The 22,650-nt window shown below is 36.9% G+C and overlaps 1 protein-coding gene across 1 annotated transcript in view; it reads left to right on the top strand.

The window, feature by feature from the left end:
- The window catches only part of Fbxl13 (F-box and leucine rich repeat protein 13), a 227,398-nt gene that overhangs the window by 11,429 nt on the left and 193,319 nt on the right, over positions 1–22,650 (top strand). The window contains exons 2-3 of the mRNA XM_047561512.1: positions 3,518–3,621; positions 4,826–4,916. Of these exons, the coding sequence (XP_047417468.1) occupies positions 3,518–3,621; positions 4,826–4,916 (195 nt within the window). The remainder of the gene's footprint in view (positions 1–3,517; positions 3,622–4,825; positions 4,917–22,650) is intronic.

Raw genomic sequence — 22,650 nt, 5'->3', positions numbered from 1 at the left:
AGAGCAAGTAGTGGAAAGGAGTGAAAGTAACTGTCCAGGATAAACCCATCTTTGTCCTCAGTACCTAAGATATTTTTCAGAATATTTGAGAAATATTGGGGATTAGGGAAGTAGAACCAATTGAAAGTGGAATATTGCATAATTGTTCTGTAAATTTACAAGCTTGAGAAAGCCATTTGTGATAGTTAAGTCATGGTTTTTTTTTGTCCTTATGTTTGTTTTTTACTGAGAAAGCTGACTAACAGTAGTAAAACCTTAATTAATGTTTCTGAGTCACACATTCATCTTGTGAGACTGTTTGGATATCTTGCTTCTACTTATAATAAAGACTAAATTGTTTTGTGAGTTTTATTTTCATAGAGCAGGAAAAAAGCTATTGATTCATTAATATGAACTGTTTATTCATTAATAAATAAAAACCTCATGATGTAGCATTTCATCCAATGGTAGTTCAGTATGCTTTCATGGGCATTTCAGAAACTATCTTCTCAAATTGACTTCTGCAAGAACTTTTTGGAAAAGTAGTTTTCTGAATTGGGCTGCTTGGAAATATAAAGAAATAGGCAATTTCTAATATTCATTAACTAGACCTCAGTTTTCTTAAAAATTCAGAAATTTAAATTCAGAAAGTCAAACTGCATTAAGGCACTAGTTCTCACATTTTCATGGGCTAGAAATTCTATTAAAATATAGATTTTTTGGTCCCATCCTCAGAGAACTGTTTGCTTCCCAGGTGATTCTGATGTGGATGTCCTTAGGGGATCAGAATAAGATGGAGGGGAGAACATGGAGTGGGAAATGTAGAAACTCAATGCACTGGAGACCCAGGCACTCAAGTGCCACAGAGCTGATGGGTTTTTCATCAGGGCTATTTAGGGAGGTGTTAGAAGAGTTAAGTCCTTCTATTAGGTCCACGTAGGACCCACCCTTGCTGTCTTTTAGTTAACAGACACCTTTTCAAACCCAGCTTGCCATTTGGGTAAGAACCACTAACCTACTGTGTAATCATAATCTCTTGGATTGTGGGAAAAGAAAATCAGTCTGCAGAGGGCTGAATGTTACCTGTGAGCAACTCAGATGAGACTAGCTCAGGAGGCAGAGCTGAAGAAAGAGGGATCCAATGTCTAAGACATTTAGCTATTGTCTTAAGGAGTAGATTCCTAGCCTATAGTCTGCACACTAAGAGGGGAACACAAAGCTATTGTATTTGTTTCTGAAATACAAGAAGCAGAAAAAAAGCCTGCAGGAGTAGATCCTATTTGGGAGAAGAGCCAAAGAAGGCCTCCCCACCCCCAACAAACACATGCTAGATCCCACCGGATACCGAGAGCTAAGAAGGAAAAGACAAATGCCTAAGGAGATTTCCAGGTGGTTTCTGTGGGTGGTGTGCTGTAAAACCTTCTTCTTTGTCTCAAATGGAGAAATGTGCAGTAATTTCTGCATGTCTCATCAATACTTTTAATGAGAAGTTTCTTCTTTTATGGGACCTCATAGAGGAAAATGAGACGATTTAGCTTTTTGAGTTTCATACATGCTTTTTAAACAGTAGCTTAGATTTGGTGAGTCATTTGTTTCCCACCTATGCTACAATTTTTTCAAAGTATATACTCTGGATTTTGTAAATGATAAAATACAAATGATTTTCAAGAGTTTTTCAATTCACAGTCGATTTTGATGTGGATTTTCTTAATCACTTTTGTGATTGGTTGGATCTGAGGAAATTTTTGACTTTAAAAACACGGTTTCCCCAAATTTAAAAACTGCTTTTGGTATAAAGATTTTAACTCCCCATGTAACGGTGTACAGACTTTCTATTGACTATTTCTGATGGATTTTTGGAAAGAGGCAGAGTACATTGCATTTTGATTTGTCTTTAGCAAAATATCAACCCTAGATAAATACAGAAGGGGTATATAAAAAGCATGTTTATTTATTTATTCACTCCATATTTTTATTGATGCATTATACATAATGGTGGGATTCATTGTTACATATCTGTACATGCATACACTATAACAATATAATTTGGTCATTATCATTCCTCAGCATTTCCCCTTTTCTTTCCCTCCTCCCTCTCCCTGGTCCCTTTCCTTTACTCTACTGGTCTCATGATGGAGAAACCAGATCTAATTATAAAATGAAATTATAAGAACATTATGATAAAGAACCAATGCCTGGGGAAATGGTTAATTTTCCTCACCTGTCAGCCTTTCTGTAGGGAACCTAATTAACTATGGGTCCCTACCTATTGGATTGTAAATAGTTGCTTCTAGAGTCTGCCTACCCGCTCCTGAAATGTAAACACCCCGTACCAAGGCTTTCAAAGTCAGAGATTCAATAGATGCCTTATACTTTGTAACTTTTTAAACTGTAGTAATATAACCACATCACTTAATTGCTGGGCCAGTTAACTGCTGTCTAAACTATAACCTCATAGGCTTAGTTCTTAAAAATATACATCTTAGGGAGGTAAACTCAAGTTATCTTGAATTTTTGCTACCTGTGGTGAAGGCCACACTTGCAAGTATTTTACAGTTTCTGTTCTATACCTATGAACTACTTATGGTAAATTCCCTGTGCATGGTCTTTGGTCACGTAGGCCAAGAATTCAAACCCACCAGTGTTGTAATGGTTTTAAAAACGATGTCAAATTTCCTATAAAAACCCTACGTAACCTCAGTTTGGGGCCCAGAACTTCAGAGCACTAGCTCATCTGGGTCTGCTGGTGTAAATAAACTTGAGTTCTCCAACCCTAGGAGTGGTGCTTGGTCTCTTGCTGACTGCAGTTTCCATAACAGTCTCTCTTCAATTTTCATCAGATTTCCCCAACTCCCATTTTTCCTTTTTCCCTCTCTAGCTTTCACATGTGAGAGAAAACATAAGGCCCTTGACTTTCTTTTTCTCTTTCCCTTTTATTTTTTAATTCCAGGGATTGAACCCAGGGGTATTTAACCACTGAACCACAGCCCTTTTTATATTTTATTTAGAGACAGGGTCTCACTGAGTTGCTTAGGGCTTTGCTAAATTGCTGAGGCTGGCAGTCCTCCTGCCTCATCCTCCTGAACCACTGGGATTATAGGTGTGTGCCACTGTGCTCAGCTAGCACATCTTCTTTATCCTTTCATCCATTGAAAGACACCTAGGCTGGTTCCATAGTCTAGCTGTCATGGATTGTGCTGCTATAAACATGGGTATGTATGTATCACTATAGTGTACTGGCTTTAATTTCTTTAGGATAAATATCAGGAGTGGTATAACTGGGTCATATGGTGGTTACATTTCTTAGTCTTTTGAGGAACCTCCATACTGATTTCCATAGTGGTTGTACTAATTTACAGTTCCACCAACAGTGTAAAAGTGTTCCTTTTTTCTCAATCTTCTCTCCAACATCTATTATTGAAAAAGCATGTTTATTTGTCACATTAATTGGACTTTTTAATTGTCTAGGGAAAGTCCATTTGCTGCTAAGTCAGCACACGTAAATTCAGAAACATTGATTCCATTTCCTTTTTTACAGGCACTGTTATGTGGTATACTTGTTACATGTCCTGATGATCCATTGAGATATTTAGAGGAAATGATCATGGCTATCATTGAAAATGGTCTTGAAAGTCTTCGTTGGTAAGTATCGTTTTGATTTATGATTGGGAAATATTTTATTTTGAAGGCAAAACACTCATTGTATAGTATCAAAATAAGGTCTTACCAATGAATGCTTCTAATATCAGTTGTTAACAAAAATCAGTGTAGGCTTCTCTGGGATCCCCAATAAAACTGGAGTGCAGGAGAAGCACATTGTCCCTCTCCTATCGGCTGTTGAGTCCCACAGACTAGGATATGAATAACATGTTCACTGGCTCTCAACTTGAGATATATAGCATATTCTCCTGAGAAACATGATCATAGGGCAGATTATTTCAAGTTGGGGATAAAGAAAGGCAGGCACACTCTCCTTGAGGTCTCAACAAAATCTTGGGGAGATAGTATGAAGAAGACTTTCAGGTAATTCTGATTTGTTTCTCTCAAAGGGAATGTCTCTCCTCTTTCTTCCCTTCCTCTCCACCCACAAAAAAAAAAAAAAAATGATTTAATTATGAAACTGTTACAGAGCTGGGGTCTTCCAAGAAACTGAGGCAGTGCAAAGACCCCCTTTTAAATCCTGATTCTTGTGATCAAGTCAGAGGATTTTAGACACATCGTGCAGAGTAATAGTAATTGGAGGGATAGAAAAAGGGAAAGGGGACACTCTCAAGGGAGAGAGTGGGTCCTCTCAGAGGAGAGGGAAAATGTGCTTCTCCTACATTCCAACTTTTTTGGGGATCCTAGAGAAGTTTCCAGAGAGCCCCACCCAGGTCCACCTCTTGACTTTAGACTGACAGCAAAATGACATCATACTTTCAGGTACCCACTGCCATGGCAACTCTAGGTCATCTTGGCCCATGCTGACTGGTTCTAATTGGATTCTTCACCATACATTCTTATAGATTTTATGGTTAGGAAGAACTATCCTTATCTTCCAGAGTTTCAGGATCTGGTCACAAAAGTCTTCTGGCTTCCTCCCATCAACATTATCTTGGGCCTGCATTTCTCCTGCAGTTAACAGGTAGTTTGCTGAGGAAGGTGATATATCCTGTCCATGTGACCAGTCAGGGTTGCAGGTAAATTGCTTCTTGGGAAAGAAATCATGTGGGGGTCAGCACAGTGGGCCCATCTGATAGAATTATTCTCTGAACCTTGTGTTCCCACTATCTTCATTTGTCTGTCCCCTAACAGAACTACTATGAAATGAAATTAATTTTGACCTTGTTTTATTGTTTTATTAAAGGGATACGTGCATTGATCCACTGATGAAACAAAAAATTCGAAGATTATCTGAAACTTACCTGGAACAACTTTTTGGACTGGATGATCAGCTGGTAATTATTAGTAACCAAGCATTTAAAAATATACATTTTGAATTCTGATGGAAAAACTCAAATGGATTTTAGATCTTATTAAGGGAGGTATGAGGTCAAACTGTTTTTGGAACCGGGGGCACCTAGAAAAGTTAAAGAATTTTACACACACAGACACACACACACACACACACACACACACAGAGCCAACACTCAGTAACTGCCTCAAATTTCCAAGAGCATTTGCTCTTTCCTCTTGCTCAATGCCTCCCCTTCCCCTTTCTCTTTCTCTCATCTCTCATGCACAGAAGCAGCATTATGGAAGACTGTTAAACAGGATGTCTTCCTTTCTTTCTAATCTGCTTTCTTCTGAGTCCCATCCTCGCTTCATTGTCTCTGCTGGCTGCCGTGGCAGATGAGGATAAAGGGAATCATACTCAAAAAGACATGGGAAAAACATTAAATGAGGTCTCACTCAAAAGTCAGACCTTTACTGTTCCTGAAAGGAACAACCCTTCCCAGCAGCTGCTTTTGATTTTGTAAGTGGGCAATGAAGTAATTCAGGAGATAGAGATTTGTAGAATAAAGGATACGTATGTAAGAGGAGCTAAAATAGCAAAAAGCATATAGGGAGAGAAATATAAACACAAATTCCATGTTTGTACAGTACCTTTTAATCCCAGATTAATTCTGGTCAGGGCTTGAGAGTTGCAGGTCAAGCTGGGGATTGAAAGTTGGAATCGGTTCAAAGTAGGTGCAGAGAGTCAGGAACGATTTGAAATATCCATATACAAGGATTGTTGGAAAGTACTATTAGCTCCTCATCAGTGGTCTATAATAGAGAAACAGAGGTATGATATGACTGCACCAACTCTGGGATGAACTGGAGGGGCTAGTACACTGGGTAGAACCTACATGCCTGATCCTAGTTCTATACATCATGTTCTGCATCATGATGTATAAATTAATGACTGTCCTTTATCAACCACAGAATTTTGATCCACAAAAGAGTGCAGATATCTGCAAACTGTATTCTTGATGATGTTTGGGGGTCACCTGAAGAACTGAAGGGGAAACCCAGGGGATAGGATTGAGACTTCATTCCTACCTCCTCACTGTAGGATAGTTTTGCTTTCAGTATAATTTTGCTTGGTGGCGGGGGAGCCTAAAGACCATTTCTTAAAAATGCTAAAATATTTGAAAACCACTGATCTAGAGGGATAAACCTCATTGTCAGTATTTTGACAATGATTTTATAAGATCTAAAAATCATGCTGTCTCCACTGTCTATGGAAGCCTATAGGGAATTTTTAAATAACTGCCCAGAATTCATAGCTGCTTCAAACCTAAAGTTGTTTTAGAAAAGGAATTCTCAGACATTTCATGATATTGAAAGCACAAAGAATAAAAATGATGGAAGCTGATTCAAACTTTGAAAGAAATATAAGTTTTCCAAGGCATAGAAAAGATGCTTACTTCATACAATAAGTGGAAATAAATAGAAAGAAGATAAGATTTTGCAAGGGTGATGAGGAAAATATTCATTAAGGTTAGATATGAAAATGTGAAACTCTAGCAGCTCTATGATTGCTTAGAGGGCTCAATTACACTTGTTTTGGATTCATTCATCCATTTCTCCTTCACTTTCAGAGAAAAATGAAGTGTTTTTTTTTGTATGAACAAATTAAAACACTATAATCCTCAGTGTTTTTGATATTTTAAATCATAGCTACTAAATATTAACTTCACTTTAAAAAATTTCCATTCATGTCGTTTCCTCTGCAGCTATAACTGCAGTAAAAGGATGTAAAATGTTTTAACCAAAAACCTAAAGATCATAAACAATTATAATTTTTCACATTGTTTAAGATATCTTTATAGGGTTTTACAGTCTCATACTATACAGTCCTTCTCAGGGCTGCCTACATGTGCTTATTTATAAAGCATAAATATGTATTTTTACTTAGAGAAGAGTGAATATAGGAAACTGTGAACAAATCAAATAGTTACCAAATAAAACTGAATTGCTCTCATCACAGTAGAGAGGAAGACTGTGTGTTCCAAGATGAAAGAATCAGCCGTTGTAAGGAGGAAACTAACTTCACAGACTTAATTCTCATTTCTTAGGAAATTAAGTCTCCAGATGGACAGACTAATTATAAGAAACAGCACATATAATGTTTTAAAAATCTTTTTATTATGGAAAAATTGAAACAATGCAAAAGGAGAATATCATATTCATCACTTATTATCCAACTTTAGCAATGATCAACATTTTGCTAATCTTGTTAATTTAGTCCTCTTTCCACCCTTTATAATGGAGTATTAGAAAGTATATTCCAGAAATTTTATTTCTATATATATTTATATGTATATATGTGTGTGTATATATATATATATATATACCAATAAATATTTCTGTTGCATCTTTGACAGAAATGGCATCTTTAGAAAATATATACATAGTGTCAAGGACAGAGCAAGATGGTGTCTGAGTAGGATGCTCAAATGATCATCTCCCCACAGATACTCCAAGTTAAAAGTTACTCACACACCAAATGACCTTCCCAAGAGCTAAGGAAATCAGGCAAGAGATCATAGTGCCTGCTTTTAGTTTAACAGAACAAAAAGATGTACTGAAGAAAGCAGAAAGATAAAAAAGTTGCCCACATCACTCTTTCCTCTAACTGCAAACATCCCAGTGTGAAGAAAGCTGCCTTCTGCTTGGGACAGGTCAACAGAATTAAGTCCAGGCTTTAGACTTGAAACCCTGTACCAGGCCTGCCATAGTAAAACCTAGTAATGGGCCAAGACTCAGGACCCCTCTGGCCAGGCCAATATCTGCAGACTATGACTAACCGAGATGCTGGAACTGTCTTAGACCAGGAGATTGGCTCCTTCTACTATGCCTCCTCCAAGTGCAGCAGATTAGGGAACAAGACTCTATCCCTTAGGGAGTAGCACACAAAAGGTAGCACAGGGCTGGGTGCCTAGTAGAAACTGAAGGCTACATACTCAGGCCAGAGGTCAAAGACCAGGCCCTATATCAGGCAGAAGCTAGAATGCAAGGACAGACTTAAGGTTCTGCCTGTATCATTTCAAATGATACAGACCAGGGGCACATCCACCCTCTTCCACAGAGAGTTCAGGCCCTGAAGCTATGAGACTCAGGTCCCATAGTTTAGCAACAACCTTGGTATCTCCATTACCTGTTCCCAACCTTAGGCAGCACAGATATTGCCGGGCCAGAACTTAGAGTTTGTGCTATAGAAATGGCCTGGCAACAGACAGAGACCTGTACTCCAGTGGGACAAATTTATGCTTTGCCTTCATCACTGCCAGCTGCAATGTGGGCCCCAGTATATCCCTAAGACTACACAGGTTCTTGTGGCTATAGAACTCAGGCTTGACTCAACTTAGTGTCAGCTTAGGTGGCAAGGGACTGCTTCATCAACACTACACCAATCTCAGACTGACAGTGTACTATAAAATCCCATTTGCTGGGGTAGAACAAGAGAGTAAGCACAGGATTTTGTCCTTGGAACTTAGTGTTGGGCCAGTAAATCCTAACACTAAGCTTATCCTAATGACCCCTATCCCATTAGGGATGTCAGCAGATAGAGCCTCTAGAACAGCTCCAGGGCCAAGGGGAAGACACATGGCACAAATCTATCTGAATTTATTCTAACTAGTATCACCTGGATGCATCTTGGGTTGCAAATCCATCTCAGCCATAGGCAATCCTTATCAGTGTGGAGTTTGATCCTGTCCCAGTGTTGTGCTGATCTTTATGGGTAATGGGCTCAAGGTGTGACACAACTTAGTGGCATTGGTAGCCACAGGCGTAACATAGGACCCTGGAATGGTCTATCTATGGTGACTCTGCCCAGAACTGACTAGAATCCCATAGTACCTGACCACAGGATGAGGCATCTGGGCCTACCCCAACCCCAGGGAAAGGCTTGTGGGGACAGCCTACTCTTTCTAGTATTATTCTGGTTCATTTTGAACAGCACACCAACAATGTATTTGGGACAAACTTGAACTGGGATTACCTTCTAGAACTGAAACAGTGACAATACACCAACAGCAGACTCCCTGTAAATCTGAACCTGAGTGCCATTCAGTGCTGAAATAGTGGAAGTGACTACAGTCTGAGATAAAACTAAGCAGCCTACTTAGAATTTCTGGGAAAACAGGCACAAATAAAGCCAGAATAGGAAGTCTGGAATAACACCTAATCCTCCAATGCCCAAATGATGCTGCATGCCAGCAAGCATCAAAAGCTTTTAGGAAACTATGACTTTAGCTGATACTCAAAATAAGGTACCAGAAAGTGACCCATTAATAATCAGTATTAGAGAATGCTCAAAGAATTTAAAATAGCCCAAAGTGATTGACAGATTCAACGCAATCCCTGTCAGAAATACCAATGACATTCTTTACAGAACTGGAAAAAACAATTCTAAATTTTATATATGAAAGCATATAAAAGACCCTGAAGAGCCAAAGCCATCTTGAGGAAAAAGAACAAAGCAAGAGGCATCATGGTATCTGACTTTAGAACATATTACAAAGCTATAGCAATCCAAACAGAATTGTATTAGCTGGGCTTGGTGGCACGTGCCTGTGATCCTAGCTACTTAGGAGGTTGAGGCAGGGGAATCACAAGTACGTGGGTAGTCTTGGCAATTTGGTAATACCTGAAAGGAAAAATGCAGCTCAGCTCGGGACCACAGTAGCTCCAGCCCCTCCGATGGAACTGCGCTCCATATGCCTGGTCTCAGTTGTGGCTCAACAGTAGCTCCCAGAAATCCACGATGGACACGGGAAATCATATAAGGGAATTTATTAAGCAAACAGAGTGTCTCCCTGCAGGGTAAGAGAGAAAATGAGAGGAAAAGAGAAAGGAAAGAGAAAGGGCGTGGGCTAGAGAAAGAGTGGGAAGTGAGGAGGAGGAAAAGCAAGTGTGTAGGAGAAAGAAGCAAGAGAGGAAAGATGGCGGTTGAATTTTGCGGGGCTAACAGGACCAATATCGGAGAAGGATACTTGCAAGCTGACTGATGAACCAATAGCTAGCTAGGATGTTCACAGATTGACAAGTGGTTGGGAGGCGGGGAAAATGACTGCAATGGAATGGGCAGGGGAGTAGCTTTATACATTACAATACCCTGTCTCAAAATGAAAAAAATGTGCTGGAGGTATAGCTCAGTGGTAAAGTACCACTGTGTTCAATCCTAGTATTGTGAAATAAAAACAAACAAAACAAAACAAACCCCCACATGATATTGATGTAGAAACAGACATGTAGACCTGTGGAGTAGAATAGAGCCTAGAAGTGAAGTCACATATTTACAGCTAACTGATTTTTTACAAAGGTGCTAAGGACATGCATTGGAGAAAGGACAGACTTTTAAATAGAGCTAGGAAAAATTGAATGCTCACATGTAGAGGAATGAAACTTGACTCTTACCTCTCAAAAGTTACAAAAGTTACAATAGTCAACTGAAAATGAGTTAAAGACTTAAATATAAGACCTGAAACTATGGAACTACTAGAAAAAAAAATAAATAAGAAAAATGCTTTGAGACATTGACATGGGCAAAGACTTTTTGGATAAGACCCCCAAAGCAGAGGAAACAAAAGTAAAAATAGACAAATAGGATTATATCTAACTAAAATGCTTTGTCAGAGCAAATCAAACAATCAGCAGAGTACAGAGACAACCTACAGAATGGTAGAAAATATTTATAAACTATATATTTGTCAATGGGTTGGTATCCAGAATATATAAGAAATTCTGAAAATTCCATAGTAAGACCACCTAAACAATCAGATTAAAAATGGATGATACTACAGTGATACAGCCACATCAATGTTCATAGCTGCTCAATTCACAGTAGCTAGATTATGGAACCAATGCCCTTCAATTGATGAATGGATAAAGAAACTGTGGTATATATATACACAATGGAATATTACTCAGGCATTAAGAAGAATAAAATTATGGCATTTGCAGGCAAATGGATGAAGTTGGAGAATATCATGCTAAGTGAGATAAGCCAATCCCAAAAAACTAAAGACCAAATGATCTCTCTGATAAGTGGATGATGATACATAATGAGGGGATGGAGGGAGGCAAGAATGGAGGAAGGATGGATTCTATAGAGAAAAAAGAGGGATGGGAGGGGTGGGGGAAAGGAAAAATAACAGAATGATACAAACATCATTACCCTATGTACATGTATGATTACACAAATGGTATGACTCTACTTCATGTACAGCCAGAGAAACAAATTGTACCCCATTTGTTTACAATGAATCAAAATAAATAAGTCATATAAAAAATGGATGATAGCTCTAAATAGACATTTCTCAAAAGAAGACATACAAATTGCCAACCAGTACATGAAAAATGCTCACCATCACTAATCAAAAGGGAAATGCAAATTAAAACCACAATGAGATATCATCTCACCCCAGTAAGAAAGGCTACTAACCAAAAGACTAAAGACAACAAATGCTAACAAGGATGTGGAGACAAGGTTAGTGTGAATGCAAATTAGTACAACTATTATGGAAAACAGCCTGGGCTTTCCTCAAAAAATGAAAACTACAACTACCAAATGATCCAGCAGTCCCACTCCTGGCTATGTATCTGTTAGTCAGCTTTTTATCACTGTGACCAAAATATCTGACAAGAACATCTTGAGGAGAAAAATTCATTTTGGGATCATGATTTTAGAAATTCAGTCCATGATTGACTGATTCCATTGCTCTGGATGAGACAGTCAATCATGGCAGAAGTCTGTCATGGCAAAAGAAAGCTGTTCCATTCATGGCAGTTGGGAAGCAGAGAGATTAGTCCAAGGCCACACTGCCAGTGACTACTTCCTCCAGTCACACCTCACCTGCCTACAGTTACCAACCAGTAGTCCATTCAAATGATTAGTCTGCCAAATGGATTAATCCACTGATGAGGCTATAGCTCTCACAATCATTTCACCTCAGAATATTCCTGCATTGCCTAATACATGAGCTTTTCAGTGAACTCCTTATATCAAAACCATAACAATGTCCAATGGAAATGAAACCAGTATGTTGAAGAGACTTCTGTACTCCCATGTTCACTACATCATTATTCACAATAGCCAAGAAATGGAAACAATCTAAGTGTCCATCAACTTATGCATGGGCAAAAAGAATATCCATTTGTATACGTACAGAATGAAATACTACTTATGCATAGAAAAGAATGAAATCCTGTCCTTTGTGACAGCATTTTGGGATTGGAGACCATTATATTCAGTTAAGCCCAGTGTAGGAAAAAAAATTACTGCATGAACTCATTCATCATGGAATCTAAAAAGTTGATCTCACTTAAGTTGAGAGTAGAATGGTGGTTACCAGAGGTGAGGTATTGTAGAGTGCAGGGAGGGATAGGGAAAGACTAACCAGTGGGTACTAAGCTATAGTTAGGAATAAGAAGTGCTGGTGTGCTTTTATACAGTAGGGTGACTATAGATAACAGTAATGCACTGTTAATTTTATACATTTCAAAGAACTTGAAGAAAGGATTTTGAAAGTTGACACTGTAAGGAAATGATAAATGAGGAGATAAATATCCTTAGTCTTTAAATATATACTCAATGCATGCACATATTGAAACATAATATAGTGTCTCAGTAATATATACAATTTTATTTTTATGTAAAGATTAAAGAAAAAGGGATCATTGTTTTGTATAATAAATAGTAATAATTGTTCAACATCATCTGTTGAATATATTCAGATATATATTCTATATTTGAGTTCCCTAAGTAATCTCAAAAATATCTTTTTATGTATGACTCTGTTTATTTTCCTATGCTGCTTATTTATTTATTTATTTTGGGGTGCTGAGGATCGAACCCAGGGCCTTGTGCTTGCAAGGCAAGCACTCTACCAACTGAGCTATATCCCCAGCTGCTTATTAATTGAAGGAAACAAAGTATGTTGTAAAATGGCCCACATTCTCATTGTTTCCTGTGATGTCATTTCACCTGTTCTGTTCCCTGTATTTCCTGTAAGCTGGTACTTAAATCTAGAAACTTGATTCCGTTAAAGCTCTTTCCCCACTTTTTTCTTTCTGTGACGTGAGTACTGCATAGGGGTGCTGTGCAATTCTTGGAGTATCACATAAGAGACCCACTTGGTCTGGTTGACCTGCTTTTACTGAATCTTGAATTATTAAAAGTTCTAGATACTTTAACATAAAAGTTAAATTAATCACTGATGATCATAATCATTAATCATGTTAATGACTTGAACCATTAACTGCCCTACAGACTTTTATATAATTGCTTATTAGTGTATCCTATAATGTACATGTAATGGTTTCAGAATAACAGTACCAGAGACCCACTCACAGTAAGAATACTGAATACAGTTTAGGAAATATGCAGTTCTTTTTGCCTTTAAGATGTGTATATTCTACCAGGTAGAAAAAAGTATTTTTTTTTTGTTGTTGTTGTTACCTAAACTGTTCTTTAAGTTTTTCTCTTTAATAGAATTGTGTCTTCCTAGTTATGTGTAACATGATAAAACAACATTATGAGGAATACTCAGAGAAGTGTATTGCTTCCATTCCTATTATCCTTTTATTCCATCCTTCCCTCTAGGTAACCACATTTAGTAGTTTTTAGTTTATTCTTCCATTGTTTCTTTTTTGAAATATATGAGCAAAAATATTATATTCTTTTCCTCTACAACTTCCTATGCAGAAGTGGGAGACTAGATATAGCCTTCTGAACCTCGCTTTTCTCACTCAACCCGTTCAGGAGATCCTTTCCACATACAGCTTTTTAAATGACACTGTCACAGGAGTGCACCAAATAACAAAAGCCTAAAATCTAAATGAAAGATGTGGAGTTAAATTGTCTTACAGATATGAATAAAGGTTATCTATGAAGAAACTTTAGGACCCGGGGGTTGGGTTTCAATCATTTGGGAAAGGCAGATAGGTTCTGTGCCCCAAACAAGAATCACTGGTTTGGTGCCCAGATCCTGAAGCTTGCTGCTCTACAATTGTTTTTCTTGTCTTTTAAATTTAGATACATTACTATTTCCTAAGAAAGTATCAAATTTAGTATTACTATAATCTGGAAGGAGTAAAAATAATGAAGCATAGACATAATAATAATATGAGCTGGATTCATGTTATTTACTTTAAGATAAGTTTAATGTAGGAGCTAAGGATATTACTCAGTGGTAGTGTACTTGCCTAGCATGTCCAAAGCCCTAGATTTAATCCCCAGTAATTTACAAAAACAAGAAGATAAGTTTAATCTAATGTAGACTAAAATAGTTAATGACAAGTTACTTATATCTTGTCTGCTGTTTATGGGCATTCAAGATGTCCTGAAGAAAATCTTTTGCTGTAAATTTGTAATTATAGTTTAAATTGTTTCAGGGACTTTGTGTAATAAACTTGGAAATAAATATTTACATGTTTAAGAAAAATTGCTTTTTCTAAGTTGTATTTACTTAAACATGTTTATTAAATAGAGCATTACAATACAAAAAATAGTGCTTCTCTCTATGCACAAGACCCTTAACAATAAGTCTTTCAGTAAATTGCAGAAGATCAAGAAATAAGAAAAATGACTCATCCTGAAAAATCTAACACTTTAAATGCTACCATGATGCTGTGCATACAGACACTGCTCACTCTGTAATCAAGACATATATTATGGTTTCGATATTAGGTATCCCCCAAAAGCTTATATGTGAGGCAGTGCAAGAAAGTTTAGAGGTGACATGATTGGGTCAAAAGAACCTTAACCTAATCTGTGGGTTAACATCCTGATAGCGATTAACTGAGTGGTGACTGTAGGCAGGTAGGATGTGACAGAGAAGGTGGGTCATTGGGGGCCTGGCTTTCAGGTATATATTTTGTGAACTGAGCTTAGTTCTCTCTCTGCTTCCTGGATACCACGTTCACAACTGCTTTCCTCAGCCACACACTACTGCCACGATGTTCTGCCTCACCTCACACCCCAAGGAATGGAGCCAGCTGTCTAGGGACTGAGACCTCTGAAACTGTGAGCCTCCAAATAAAATTTTCCTTCTCTAAATTTGTTCTTGTCAGGTCTTTAAGTAACAGCAGAGTGAAAGCTGCATAAAACAACATAGCTTTTTTTTGCTCTTGTTTTTACCACCATGTATCTATCCCAAGCTTGTGAGGCCATCTGAAGTGTTGCCCTTAGCACTGCGCATCTGGTCTCCTTGAGAACTCTGGCTTCTGGCTGAGCTGGTGCTCCAGGTTTCTACCACTTCAAATACAGACGATGTCAAAATGGTCTTCCCTTCCCTGAATCCTAACTCTACTCAAACCATATCAGGTGATCACAGTTTTTCACAAGAGATTTTGAAATCCTCTAATTAGTCAAACTTGTACTTTAGGATTAAAGTCACATTTCTTTTAAATAGTACCACTATTTAAAATAGTACCTCTATTGGCAAGAGCTTTTGCTAAAATAGTACCACTATGTGGCAAGAATTTAAATAAAACCTTGAATTCATTTCCCTGAACACTTTGAAAGGAAGTGCTTCTCAAGAAAATTTTGATTTGGAGGATTGCATTATTTCAAAATTTGGCATAAAGTAAGACTTTTTTTTTTTTTTTGATTGAACCCAGGGATGTTTATTCACTGAGCCACATCCCCAGCCCTTTTTAATATTTTATTTAGAGACAGGATCTTGCTTGAGTTGCTTAGGGTCCCACTAAATTTTTGAGGATGGCTTTGAACTTGCGATTCTCCTGCCTCAGCCTCCAGAGCCTCTGGGATTACAGGCATATGCCATCATCACCGGTTAAAGTAAGGCTTTTGTAATACTTTTTGTATTACATTTGTTCCAGTCTGCAAAATTTAAAATCATGTGAACTGTATTGGCACTGTGCTACGTATGCTGTAGAGAGGGAAGAAAATTCCTTTCTTTTCCTTTGTGTTGCACAAGTAGCAGTGTGTGTCTCCTAGCAGCAGTTCTTTTGGATTCTGCTTGCAGTTTATTCTGTGTCTCCGACTCTCAATCCATGTGGTTGAGACAGATGTCATGTTCCCCCTACCTTAGCAAGAAAGCCCCTTCCTTAGCATCAAAACAAATTCAAAATAAAAATCTTTAAAATGACTTTTAAAACTTAAAAACTATTTATTAGGCTCAGATAACTTGAATTCTTTAAGTTTAGGTTGGGGTTCTCTCTCCACAGCTACTCATATTCATAAAATATTGAAGTGGGGGAGGAAATTCCTCACATAAATAGAATTTGTATTGCAAGTGTGTGTGGTTCTTGTTTGGATTCTAGTTTGAAAAAGTTAACTCTATAAGGTGTTTGGGGTACAACAATAGTTGTAATAGTTGCAATAGTGCATTGCAACTATTCATAGCATGTGTTTTTTTTTTTTCCAAAAACATTTTTAATTGATTTTTTTAAAACAAGTATAACATTAAATAGTTATACATAAACGTGGAATTCATTGTGATATGTTTTTACATGTACATGAATAGTTTGGTTAATTTCATGCTGCTGTTTCTCACCTTTCCCATTCCTCCTCCCTCCATTTGTCCTCTCTCCCTCACATTCTTCTTCCTGTACTCTGCTATTCTCCCTTCTATTTTCATGAGATCCCCTCTCTATTTTTAAAAAATTCCTTATTTATCTTTAGCTTCTGAATATAAGAGAAAACATTTGACCCTTGACTTTCTGAGTCTGCTTATTTCACTCAGATTTATGTCCTCTATTTCCATCTATTTACCAGCTAATGACATAATTTTCTTCTTCTTTATGGCTGAGAAAAACCCCATTGTGTATACATACCACATTTTCTTATTCAGTCATGTATTGAGGGACAACTAGGCTGGTCCCATAACTTGGCTATTGTGAAGTGTGTTTCTATCAACATTGGCAGTATGCTGATTTTAGTTCTTTTGGATAAATACCAAGGAGTGGGATAGCACAGTCACATGGTGGGTCTATTCCTAGTCTTTTGAGGAACCTCCATGTTACTTTCCATAGTGGTTGTACTAATTTGCAGTCCCACCAACAATGTAGAAGTGTTCCTTTTCCCCTACATCCTCACCAACATTTATTATTATTTTTACTCTTGATGATTGCCATTCTAACTGGAGTGAGATGGAATCTCAGTGCAGTTTTGATTTGCACTTCCCTTACTGCTAAGGATGTTGCACAAATTTTTTTCATGTATTTTTGGTTTTTTACATTTCTTCTTTTGAGAAATACCTGTTTATTTCATTTGCCCATATATTAACTGGGTTATTTGCTTTTTTAAAAATTTACTTTTACTGTAAACAAATGGGATATATCTTGTTTCTCTGTACATGAAGTAGAGGCATACCATTTCTGTAATCATACATTTACGTAGGGTAATAGTTTTTGATTCCTTCTGTTACTTTTTCCTTCCCCCACCCCTCCCATCCCTCTTTTCCCTCTATACAGTCCTTCCTTCCTCCATTTTTGCCCCCTCCCACCCCTCATTATGTGTCATCATCCGCTTATCAGTGAGATCATTCCTCCTTTGGTTTTTTGAGATTGGCTTATCTCACTTAGCATGATATTCTCCAATTTCATCCATTTGCCTGCAAATGCCATAATTTTATTATTCTTTATGGCTAATATTCCATTGTATATATATACCACAGTTTCTTTATCCATTCATCAGTCGAAGGACATCTAGGTTGGTTCCACAGTCTGGCTATTATGAATTAAGCAGCTATGAACACTGATGTGGCTGTATCTCTGTAGTATGCTGATTTTAAGTCCTTTGGGTATAGGCCAAGGAGTGGAATAGCTGGGTCAAATGGTGGGTCCATTCCAAGTTTTCTAAGGAGTCTCCATACTGCTTTCCAGAGTGGCTACACTAATTTGCAGCCCCACCAGCAATGTATGAGTGTACCTTTTTCCCCACATCCTCTCCAACACCTATTGTTGCTTGTATTCTTGATAATCACCATTCTAATTGGGGTGAGATGGAATCTTAGTGTTGTTTTGATTTGCATTTCTCTTATTACTAGAGATGGTGAACATTTTTTCATATGTCTGTTGATTGCTTGTAGATCTTCTTCTATGAAGTGTCTGTTCATTTCCTTAGCCCATTTGTTGATTGGGTTATTTGTATTCTTGGTGTAGAGTTTTTTGAGTTCTTTATATATTCTGGAGATTAGTGCTCTATCTGAAGTATGAGTGGCAAAGATTTTCTTCCACTCTGTAGGCTTTCTCTTATAGTTTCCTTTGCTGAGAGAAAGCTATTTAGTTTGAATCTATCCCAGTTATTGATTCTTGCTTTTGGGTTATTCACTGTTTTGGTGTTAGGTTTTTTGAGTTCTTTATATGCTCTGGATATTAATCCTCTATTGGAAGAGTATCTGGCAAAGCTTTTCTCCAGGCTCTCTCTTCACAATCTTGTTTCCTTTGCTGTGCAGAAACTTTTTAATTTGAAGGCATTCCACTTATTAATTATTGACATTATTTTTTGAATTTTAGGAGTCTTACTCAGGAAGTTTGTGCCTACACCAATATGTTGGAGTATTGAGTCTATGTCTTCTTCTAGCAGTTGTAGCATTTCTGATTTAATTCCTAGGTCTTTGGTCCACTTTGAGATTACTTTTGTGCAAGGTGAGAGCTAGGGATCTAGCTTGATTTTTCTACATATGGATATCCTGTTTTCCCATTACCGTTTGTTAAAAATGCTCTCTTTCACCAACATATATTTTTGGTACATTTGTCAAAGATCAGATGATTGTATCTATGTGAATTTTTTCTGCATTGTCTATTCCATTATGTTGGTCTTTATGTCTGTTTTTATACCAATACCATGCTGTTTTGCTACTATAGCTTTGCAGTATAATTTGAGATCAATTATTATGATGCCTCCAGTATCACTCTTATTGCTCACTATTGCTTTAACTATTCTGGGTCTTTTATTCTTCCACATGAATTTTAGAATTAAAAAAAAATTCTGTGAAAAATGTCATTGGTATTTTGTTAGGGCTTGCATTGCATTGAATCTGTATAATCACTTTTGATACTATGTCCATTTTGACAGAATTAATTCTGCCCATCCAAGAGCATGGTAGGCCTTGCCATTTTCTAAGACCATCTTTAATTTCTTTCTTCATGTTCTATGATTTTCACTGTCTTTTACTTCCTTGGTTAGATTCATTCCCAAATATTTTATTATTTTGGAGGCTACTGTGAATAGAATTGTTTTCCTGATTTCTTTCTCAGCTTATTCATCTTTGGAGTGTAGGAAAGTTACAGATTTTTATATTTGGCCTTATATTCTGCTACTTTGCTGAATTTGTTTATTAACTCCAAAAATCTTTTGGTGGAGTAGCTTGGCTCTTCTAAGTGCAGTCCTGTCATCAGCAAACAGATAATTTGACTTCTTCTTTTTTCTATTTGTATTCTTTTAATTTCCTTTTCTTGCCTGAATGTTCTGGATAGTGTTTCAAGAACTATATTGAATAGGAGTGGTGATGGTGACATCCTGTTTTGTTCATGATTTTAGATGAAATGCTTTCAGCTTTTCTCCATTCCCTGTGATGTTGGCCTTGGGTTTCTTGTGTATAGCTTTATGATGTTGAGGTGAGTTCCTTCTAGTTTCTCCAGCACTTTTAACATAAATGGGTACTGGAATTTGTCAAAGGCTTTTTTTACATTTATGGAGATGATCATGTGATTTTCCCCCCTCTATTCTATTTATGTGATGAATTACACTTATTGATTTGCATATGTTGAACCAAAATTGCATTCCTAGAATGAAACCAACTCAATCCTGATATACAGTCTTCTCAATGTGTTTTTGAATGCAGATTACTAATATTAAGAAATTTTCTGTATATGTTCATCAGGGATATTGGTCTATAGTTTTCTTTATTTTTTTAATTTTTTTTTTTTTTTTTTTTTTTTTTTTTTAGTTGTAGTGGACACAACATCTTTATTTATTTAATTTTATATGGTGCTGAGGATCGAACCCAGTGCCTCACATGTGCTAGGCAAGTGCTCTACCACTGAGTTACAGCCCCAGCCCCTAGTTTTCTTTCTTGACAGTTTTTATCTGGTTTTAGTATCAGGGTGATACTGGCTTTGTAGAATGAATTTGGGAGTGTTCATCCCCTTTCTATTTCATGGAATAATTTGAAGAAGATTAACATTAGTTATTCTTTAAAGTTCTGGCGTAACTCAGCTTATTTGTTGGGAGGCTTTTTATTAGTGCTTTAGTCTCATTGTTTGATATTGATATGTTTAGATTTTCTATATTCTCTTGTTTCAATTTGGGTAAATCATGTATGTCTAGAAACTTCTGAATATCTTCAAGATTTTTCATTCTATTGGCATATAAGTTTTCAAAATAGTTCCTAATGATCCTCTTAATTTCAGAAATGTCTATGGTGATTTATCCTTTTTCATCTCTAATTTTCTTGATTTGGGTCTTTTTTTCTTTTTTGGTTAGTTTTACTGAGATTTTTTATCAATCTGGTTTATCTTTTCAAAGAGCCAGCTCATTGTTACATTGATTCTTTTTTCTTTTTTTTTTAAGTATTTTCAGCTGTAGATGGACACAATGTCTTTATTTTATTTATTTTTTTATGTGGTGCTGAGAACTGAACCTAGTGCCCTACACATGCTAGGTGAGTGTTCTACCACTGAGCCACAATTCCAGCCCTATTGCATTGATTCTTTGTGTTATGGTTTGGATATGAGCTGTCCCCCAAAACTCATTATTTCAGAGGTGAAATAATTAGATTTCTAGAGATATAGCCTATTCAGTCTATCCTAGTATAAATGGACTGACTGGGTGTTGACTACAGGTAGGTTAGGCATGACTGGAGGAGTTGGGTCACTGGGGATGCCCTGGAAAGGCACATTTTCCCTGGGCCTCTTCCCCTCTCTGTTTCCTGACCCCATCATAAACTGAATGACTTTCTTCCACTGGGCGCTTCCCCCATAATATGCTGCCTCACATTGGGCCCAGAGCGTTGGAGTCAGACTGAGACCTCTGGTGTCATGATCCCTAAGTAGATTTTCCCTCCTTTAAGTTGTTCTTGTTGGGTATTTTGGTCACAGTGATACAAAAACTGAGAAAACACTTTTTTTTTTTAAGTTCTCAATTTCATTAATTTCAGTTCTAATCTTAATTATTTCCTGTTTTCCACTTGTTTGGAAATTAATTTGTTCTTGCTTTTCTAGGGCCTTGAGATGTAACCTTAAATTGTTTATTTGGGATCTTTCTTTTTTTAATTTTTTTTTTTTTTTGGTAGTTGTAGATGGACAGAATGCCTTTATTTTTTATTTGTTTATTTTTATATGGTGCTGAGGATCAAACCCAGTGCTTCACACATGCTAGGCAAGTGCTCTGCCACTGAGCTACAGTCCCAACCCTTTTTTTTTTTTATTGTAGGTATTCAGTGCTATAAGCTTTTTTTTTCTTAGAACTGCCTTCATAGTGTCCCAGAGATTTTGATATATGGTGTCTCTATTCTTGTTTGTTTCTAAATTTTTAAAATTTCTATCCTGATTTCTTCTCTGAACCATTCCTTATTTCAAAGCAAAGCATGTTATTCCATCTCCATGTATAAAACGATTTCTGTTTTTATTTCACTATTGATTTCTAATTTTATTTCATTAAGTTCTGATAAGTTGCAAGGAATTCTCTCTCTCTCTCTCTCTCTCTCTCTCTCTCTCTCTCTCTTTAATTAGCTAAGACTTGCTTTGTGTCCAATATATGGTCTATTTTGGAGAAGGTTTCATGTGCAATTGAGAAGAAAGTGACTTCAGTTGTTGATAGATGAAATATTCAATAGATGTCTGATAGGTATGTTTGATTGATAGTATATTTTTTAGGTCTAAAGAGCTTTCACTAAAAAAAAAAAAAAAAAGAAAGAAAGAAATGCTAATGGCAGGTATTGTTTTCTATTTCCCAATTTTAAAGTAAAACCTTTCAATGTTTCCAAATTAAGTATTTACTATGGTTGTTGCTGCTGTCATTTCTGTAGATATTCCTTGCTAGTCTGAGACTGTAGACTATTATATTCATTTTTATTATAAATGAATGCTAATTTTATAAAGATAAAAAAAATAAAGAGCTGTGTATGTCTTTGCCTGGAAGCTGAATTTCTTGTAAACATCACATCATTGATTACTATTTTTTAATCTACTCTGATAGTCTGTGCCTTTTAATTGGAGAGTTGGGGCCATTTTATAGTCAGTGTTACTATAGAAAGAAGATTATTATTTTCTGTCATCTGATTTTTTTTTTTTTTTGGTACTGGGGATTGAACCCAGGGGCGCTTAACCACTAAGTCACATCCCTAAGATTAATGGGAATACAATAGCAGGGGAGATGAAACCAGGAAAGAGATTAGGTGGTAGCAGTAAATTGCACTTGTTTAGCTTTATTATAAGTCCCTAAATTTCCTACCCCGATCCTCTTTAGATGATATCACCTGCAAAGTGCTATAGAAATATTTACAACAAATAGTATAGATCATCAAATGAGTATACTTTTTGATCAAATGAATGTGGTTGAAAACATCTGACAGTGAGTGTTCTAACTCAGGAAGGCCTCTCTGTCCCCCACTTGGGCTAAGGCATGTGTTGACTCTAGTGAGCTCATTGGAACCTTTGGCCAGTGCAACCATTATTGGGAACAAGCCTGGCTAACTTGGCCTTCACATGGTTTCACTTCCATTGTCA

The sequence above is a fragment of the Sciurus carolinensis genome, chromosome 8, assembly GCF_902686445.1.
Source record: "Sciurus carolinensis chromosome 8, mSciCar1.2, whole genome shotgun sequence".
NCBI lineage: Eukaryota > Metazoa > Chordata > Mammalia > Rodentia > Sciuridae > Sciurus > Sciurus carolinensis.
Note: the sequence above shows the minus strand (reverse complement) of the source record. Positions and strands in the feature narration are given on the sequence as shown.